The sequence below is a fragment of the Raphanus sativus genome, unplaced genomic scaffold (genome assembly GCF_000801105.2).
Source record: "Raphanus sativus cultivar WK10039 unplaced genomic scaffold, ASM80110v3 Scaffold3221, whole genome shotgun sequence".
Lineage (NCBI taxonomy): Eukaryota > Viridiplantae > Streptophyta > Magnoliopsida > Brassicales > Brassicaceae > Raphanus > Raphanus sativus.
This window is the reverse complement of record NW_026618528.1, coordinates 1-8,043: the sequence shown is the minus strand read 5'-3', so window position 1 is coordinate 8,043 and position 8,043 is coordinate 1. Positions and strand designations below refer to the sequence as shown.

The 8,043-nt window shown below is 44.8% G+C and overlaps 1 protein-coding gene and 1 non-coding gene across 2 annotated transcripts; one reads left to right on the top strand and one right to left on the bottom strand.

The window, feature by feature from the left end:
• Nucleotides 1–840: 840 nt before the first annotated feature.
• Nucleotides 841–947, top strand: LOC130506423 (small nucleolar RNA R71). The gene has a single exon (XR_008942023.1). It is a non-coding gene; the product is annotated as a small nucleolar RNA R71 (small nucleolar RNA).
• Nucleotides 948–4,192: 3,245 nt separating this feature from the next.
• Nucleotides 4,193–4,629, bottom strand: LOC130506422 (uncharacterized). The gene is made up of 2 exons (XM_057001066.1): nucleotides 4,423–4,629; nucleotides 4,193–4,372 (listed from the first exon to the last, which is right to left on the bottom strand). Exons 1-2 carry the CDS (start codon nucleotides 4,627–4,629, stop codon nucleotides 4,193–4,195), a joined length of 387 nt encoding a protein of 128 aa, XP_056857046.1.
• Nucleotides 4,630–8,043: the final 3,414 nt, after the last annotated feature.

Genomic DNA, 8,043 nt, shown 5'->3' with positions numbered 1-8,043 from the left:
GGATAGGGAACCTTAGGAACATAGACTCGCACTGGTGGAATATCAGTAGATCCATCGGGAGCGGGAGCAGTCGCGGGAGCAGTCGCGGGAGCAGTCGTGGGAGCAGTCGCGGGAGCAGTCACTCTAGAGCTAGCAGATTGCTCTGTTCTCTGTTCTGCGTCCAGAACAGTCTCAGCGAACAGTTGTTCCACTTGTTTTTCCTCAGATTTCTCACTTCTCTGCTCGGTTGCATTACAGTGCTCAACCCTAGAATTCATCACACTCTTTCCGCGAATGATCTCTTGCTGTCTTTTAACAGTTTCAGCAGTTTGAGCAAGCTGAACATCAATCTTCTTTATGTGGTTGCTCACAGTATCATATTTTGAATTCAGCTCGGTGAACATGCTGTCCATCCTGGTGTTGATGTCTGTGGTAACCTGATTCAGTGCCTTGACCTGAAGTTGCTGGCTCTGGAGCATCTGCTGCATCATAATGTTCAGATTTTTCAGATCATCTGGCGGACTGTTCCCTGCAGTCGGAGCACTCGCGGCTGGAACTACTTGCTGATTGCTCTGCGGGATGGTGTTCTGATACCCAGATCCTTGTGCCTGGTTGTTCTGCAGTAGCTGATCGATTTTAGCTGTTAGCTCATCAATTTTCTGAGTGTGTACACTGTTCCCTTTCTTGGAGCGGTTGCTCTCCTGATTCTCATTGGCTGAGCTAGCTGCCATGTTCTCAATCAGCTTGAGCGCTCCATCAGTGGTCTGAGTCATGAAGTCTCCATTGCTCGAAGAGTTTAGAGCACCTTGGTATTTCCAGTCCACCCCATCATAGAAAATGCCCACGAGGTAATCATCATCAAATCCATGGTGAGGACATTCTCTCTGGTAGTCATTGAAGCGCTCCCATGCGTCACAAAAAGGCTCATCATGGAGCTGTCTGAATGAAGTGATCTTGTTCCTCAATGCAGCTGTTCTCGCCTTAGAGTAGAAATGGTTGAGGAAGGCTGATCGGACCTGTTCCCATGAAGTGAGAGAGCCGGTAGGGAGAGAGTTCAACCACCGTGCAGCTTTTCCATCAAGAGAGAATGGGAATAACATGCACTTGATGTAGTCTGGTGGCACACCATTCGCACGAGTGAAACTGCAGACTTTTTCGAAATTCTCAATATGCTCCATTGGAATTTCTGCAGAGAGACCAGAGAACACTTTTCTTTGCACCAGATCAATCAGAGCAGGCTTGATCTCGAAGTCCTGCCTGGTGCAGAGTGGAGGAACAATGGCAGAGCGCGTAGTAGGAATGTTCCGCGGAAGGTTTCTCTCCCCGATTGGAACAGTTTGCGCTGCTTGTTCCTGCCGCGCGAGAGCAGCCTGTTGAGCAGCATCCTGTTGAGCTTGGATGGTCTGCTGCATCTGAAGCATCTGCTGTTGCATCAGTTGCATTGCTGCAGCGAGATCATCTTGATGACCGTGATCACCCATGGTGGTGTCAGTAGGCCTTGGCTGTTGTCTGTTCTGATTTTCTAAACCTTGCGAACTCCTGCAACAAAGAGAAAAGAGCAAGTTAGAGGTCTTAGACTAAATAAATAACCGAAAAATAAAGGTAAAAAGATGGTCCCCGGCAACGGCGCCAAATTGATATTCGTGTTCACGCACACCAATTAACCTAATGTGCACACTACCACAATCGAATGGTATGTCGATGTAGCACTTTAGGATCGAATCCACAGAGACCAACTCTTACACTTTATTTCTATAGGATCAATATTAAGCTAAAACATATGGGGGTTTCGAGTTTTGTAACAAGAAGCAAATAAAATAAAGTAAACGTGAATTCAGATTAAAGAGAAGCCAGCCTAGGGTACTTCATCGGGTGTTAATACTTGTGAGCTAAACAATTATTCAAGTGCTATAAGAACAGTCTAGAACTCGATCACTCAAGTAGAACAGTCCACTGTCGTGGTACTGCTCTCTATGCTGATCGATCTCACCGTCTAACTGTCGTTGAGGTGAGAAGCGATCACAAGCAATAGAATCAGTCCGATAGGTTCACAGAACACCCTAATATCTACTTTCGCTGATTAGGGATTGCAATGCTCATTCAAAACAGATCTAGCAACCTAAGCACTTTTGATGATCAGATTAAACCTATGATCTAACATTAAGCGGCCAGTTTAATGCAAGCAATAAGAACAGTTATGAATGAAGACAATCAATGGATTCACTTATCTATGTTTAGCTCACGAAATCAACACCCTAGAACCCTAGACAAGCTAGCCGACTACTCAGCCATGAACATAGAAAACACAGAGTTCATAGATGAATAATACTGCATAAATATAACAGAAACAAAGAGAGGGTTCAGGATGATCTTCTCTAAACGAGAGAGAGAGAGATCCTTCTCCCTTTACAAGGTATGAAATCACAAAGTAAAAAGCTCTAGAGTCTGTTTCTTCTATATGAAAAGTAGCGTAGAATCATGTAGAAAAATAGAAAAAGAATTATATCAAAGCCACAGGCGGCCAGAGAGAAAAAGAGGATAATTAGGGCAAATCCCGAGATGTTGTATTTTCCTTATTCGTCGGGAACAACCGCGGGATCACTCCGTCTGCTTGTTCCGCTTGATCGGGAACAGTCATCAGACTGTTCTGCGTGAAAATCACCAAACTGCACTGTTTTCTGCTTCTTTTTGTTCCAGCAGGTCCATCTCCCATCCAGTGCAACTCCAGACCTGTAATGACTCGAAAGGACTAGAAAGACTCGATAAAGACTTGAAAACCAATTAGAAAAACATATATACAATGATGTTAAAAACACCATATATCAACTGGTCGAGAAGATGCTTACAATCTCTTTAAGGTCATCTGGCACAGCTGGAAATAAGCTCTGACTTTCTCTCGACTTCTTCATAATAGATACATTTAAACACGTCTTGAAATTCTGATAACTCTGTTGATAAATCCAATCTCTAAGAACTGCTCCAAACCGCTCCAAAAATAAGATATGATAACATGTACTTCGGTTTAAGCTTCTTCAACTTCCGTGTCTTAGCTCCTCCTTAAAATGTCTTCATTTTAGGTATATTCATTCACTGGCATGAAACTCCAAATCCTTACGATGCATACATGCATAACTTCTTTTCACGGTCATGGCCTTCCCAAGGCCAAACTTGATCACGTCCATTTGCTCTACCTTCTTGACCCATTGCGGTTTTTACCTCACGTCGCTCCCCACTTTTGTCTTCAACAAGCGGTATGTAATAAAACTTGTTGTAAAGGACTTCATATGGTGCCATCTTAATACTCGAAAGGCAACTGGTACATCGCGATGAATACTGATTGCTCTCAAACCCTCTTTGTCTTCTTTTAAAGATACACCAAAAATGCTAAGACTTGACCATATTGTGAACTCACAATCTGTGGGAAGCTTCCATGTCGAACAAGGTGCAAGCTAACTTACTTCTAAGCAAAACCGAACTACACGAGATTTTTGCTAACTACACAGATAATTACGAGACCACAACAAATACTTAACACAAACAAGTATGATAAAGATACATACCCGCTATCGGCTCAGCTTCCCTGGTGATCTCCCACCGTGAACACACGTGGAACGATGGCTAGGCGCTTCGGTGGTGGTGGAAGCGCTGCATTTGCCCCTCTAGGGCAAACTCTGAAGATATGACCTGGCTGGTTACAACCATAACAGTTCCTAGCTGCTGCTGCTGCTACTGGTGCTCCTGGCGCTATAACTGGGTAACTGGTGGCTTTCGACAATTTCTAGAAACATGCCCGAACAATTCACATTTATGGCACTGGATACTCGGCTGATCCCATGTCCTCTTCTGTGACTCTGAATGCTCCTTCAGACTTATGCTGAGCTGCCTTGTTGAACTTCTGCTCCGCTGCAATACATTTCTCTTGCACAACGGCCTTTTCTACCAGATCTTCCAAACTGGTATAGGTGACCATACTGCACCTACCGTGAAGTTCTACTCGCATCCCTTTAAGAACCTCCTGATAAGATCCTCCTCATCCATACCATTACCCGCAAATCGGTGAAGCTGGCGAAACTCATGCTCATATTCTCTGACAGACTTTCCACCTGCCTCAAACTCTCAAAATCGTTTCTTCTTCTCATCCAAAGCTTCTCTTGGAAAATACTTCTTGTTGAATGCTACATGAAATCCTCATAAGTCATCTCGCCGTGGTGCATCACTCGCACTCCATCCCACCACACTGCTGCATCTCCGCGCAAATACAACTCAGCAATCCTAGCTTGTGCCTTGGTGGGCATGAGATAGTGTTCAAACACTTATCCAACTGTGCCTCCAATCGTGAGCAAGTGTAGGGTCTGTGGTACCACTGAAATGCTCCAAGTTTCACATACTTCATCTGTGACAAACACCCTGATAAATGTCTCATCAACCTCGGGTACAATGCACTGGAAAAGCAGGCGGCGGTGGTGGAACCTGGAAGACCCCTGGAACTGGCTGAATAGGAACCTGCGGATACTGTGGCGCTGGGGCCTGCTGAGCTGGAACCTGATGATCATGCTGAACCTGAACTGGCGGAACCTGCTGCATATGAATCTGCGGACCCTGCTGCACATGAATCTGAGGACCCTGCGGAACCTGCTGAGCTGCAGCCATCTGTCGAGCAACTTCCTGAGCAGCTACCCGGGCAGCCTCCTGAGAGGCTTGTCTGGCTGCCTCTTGGGCAATCTGCTGGAACTGACTCCTGAATCATCTGTCTCACGGCATCCTGATCAATCTGCGGAGCAACGGGCTGCGGAACTGCGGGCTGAACATGCGCATCCTGAGCCTCTCTAGCATCTCTAGCGATCTGAGCACGGGTAGCTCTCCTCGGCGGCATCTGAAATGAAGGCAACGAGTTAACTTCTGACGAAATCCAACAATTAAAGGAGTGATATCGAACGGAAAGGTGCTATTTTTTTCTTATTTTTTAAAATCCCATATTCCCATAAATATTTGAAACCGATTAAAACCGAATAAAAACCGAGTCTCCAGAAATCGCCATCCCGGGTCGGAGCCGGACGGAACACGGCTCTGATACCAAACCTGACGCGACCGCGTCTTGCGATGTTGCGGAATTTAAATCGATAAATAATAGTAGCGCAGCGGAATAATAATAATAATACGGATAATAAAATCCACGTCATAACATAAAGTCAAATACAATACCATAAAGTCAAATCCCGAAAATAAACATCTGAATTAATAACAATATAAGCCCGAAGGCTGAAATAAGAAATACATAAACGATAGAAGTCCAAAGGCCTGAAGGCCAATAACGATAAAAGATAAAACGATAAACGATAAAGCCCACGAGCCCAAATAGTAGCACTAGTCCGATATGATCACTCCTGCTCATCGGTCTCACCTGAAAGGGAAGAAAGAGGGGTGAGCAACAGGGGAGTCGCTCAGTGAGGTATGGGATGCTAAACCGCAACCACTGACTCAGTACATAGCACTACGACTATGTAAGCCTAGCTCTAGCATGAAACAAACACGGTGTCTACACCCACAAACAACAATCAACAAGCGACTAGAGAACTATCCAACTACAACCCATGCGCTTATAGTACACAGCTACTCTCTGCACCACGCATCTCCTCATAAGGATATAGATAACCGCTGCGTCGCTAGTACAGTATGTCTCTGTACCCCCGCACAACCACCCGCTGCGTCGATAGTACAAACGTCTCTGTACCCCCGCACAAATCCCGCTGCGTCGCTAGCTCAGACGTCTCTGGGCCCCGCACAAACACCCGCTGCGTCGATAGTACAAACGTCTCTGTACCCCCGCACAAAAATCCCGCTGCGTCGATAGCTCGGACATCTCCGAACCCCCGCACAATCACATAGTCCCTACTAAATAACTATATATAACATATATATGGCAGTTCTCAGCATCAACATTTCACACAACTGTTGAACCTCTATTATCCTATTCCGGTTTAACAATCAATAACAATTATGAACACGCAAGACTCTCAAACCGACTCAAACAGACTCGATTCACAGAGACTATCATGTTTCGAAACTAAACTTTTCATAATAGCAGTACTAAACTAGCTCGGGATTTAAACGGAGTAGCCCTCACCTTAGCAATGAAGAGAAGTGGTATCTATGAACTCCAACTGATAAAATAGACTTCAAATCTGAACCAGGATGAAATTCTGAGTTAAAACGCCTTTCGAACGGATGAAAACGGTTATGGTCAAGGTTTACGGAAAAGTCAACTCGCTGGTCAAAGGTCAATCTGGTCAAACCTTTGACCAGAAATCAATTTGACATAACCGACCGGTTTACTCTAACCGATCCTAACCGAACTAAATTAATTTAAACCGGGTCAAACCAGTCAACCGACCGGTTTACCGAGTCAACCGAGTTGACTCGCTGAGTTGACTCGGCCGAGTTGACCGAGTCACCGGCGAGTCACCGGCGACGATCACCGGCGGCGACGGCGGAGGTTACCGGCGGCGATGACAGTCCGGCGGCGGATAAGCGGCGGACCGGCGTCGGAGAAGCGGTGGTCCGGCGGCGGATAACGGTGGTCCGGCGGTGGCGGATGCGATTTCCGGCGAAACTTTGGAGGGCTCGTACGGCTTCGTCCGAGCTCCGATTGCGACGATTCTGGTGGCTATGGATTCGTCTCGACGAGAGGAACACGATGGTGGGTTTGCATGCACGAGATTCGCAACGGTTAGAAAGTTATAGACGATTTACTAAACGCACGAAACTAAACTCAAATGCATGGCGGTTTCCGACGTTACTTTACGACTACAACGAACGGTGGGGTGATGAGCTTGGCTTGGTCTTGGCGTGTGGTGGCTCCGGCGAGCTCTGGTGGCTCAGCTTCTCCAAAGGTTCACACTTTCTCTTCTCTCACTTCTCTCTAGCTCTTTCTCTCTAACTTCTATCTTTTTCTTTGCAGGAGGAGAAACCAAAGCTGGAGTTGATTATTTATGGGCAAAAATATGGCCATCTTGTAATGCTTGGGCTTTAGCCGGCTAAAAATTTTCGAACCAGAATTCGGGTCGTTACAAAATGGCCGATCAGTTCATGTACTTGATAGATTCGAGCATCTTCAACGGTGAGATGAAGTTTCGTGTGTGCAAGTGGAAGCGTCTTCGAACTTGCTATGAGATGCATTAGGTTCTGGCCAGGACATGACATGTTTACGATGGTTGATGTGGCCAAAGAGCTTAAGGAATGGAAAAATCTTTTCCTACACGTCTACTGATAGCAAACATCATCAACCGTTGTCAGAATTGCCTAAGCCGATTGATCGATACAAAAAACTGTTTTGGGGAAAGGAAAAGGTATATTTTATGAAAATTTGATTCGGCTCACTGATTGGAGTAGTTTTCGTTTTTCTTATTTATGTGTGTTTCTGTTAAAATGTTAAATAAGATAAAGTCTCTAGAGATACAGGAAAAAGCGCGCGGAGACTTCATCCGAACATGATAAAGTCAAAACTGATCAAGTCCCAAAACAAATTGTTTTTTCTTTGTTTTCATATAATCATTAATTTGGTTGTTGTTACTTTATAGAGGTAAAAACTATCTAGGCCAAGCACAATGCTTCTCTTCTCTGTTCAAAGAGGAAGACACTGCTTGTAATGATAGTGCTTGTTTCGTTAGAGTCTTTTGTTATGATTAGAGATGTTAATATGGGTGATTGTCCATGGGTTTACCCAAACCCCTAATATTGGGTTGGGTTTTTACCCATCCAAAATTAATTGGTCAATCATGGGTATAAATTTTAAAATTCATATAAAAGGGTAATAGGTACCCATGGATTTTCCAATTATATGTGTTACAAAAATAAATTTTCCCGCCAAAACCGGAAACCTCGGTTTTTTCGCCAAAACCAGAAACTCGGATTTTTCCCGTCAAAACCGGGAAAACCCGGGGTTTTCCGCCAAAACCAAAAAATTTAGGTAATCCAAGGTTTTTCACCAGACTCCGAAACCAAAATTTTCCCGCCAAAACTCGAAAACCAAATTTTTCCGCCAAAATCTGAAAATCGAATTTTCCC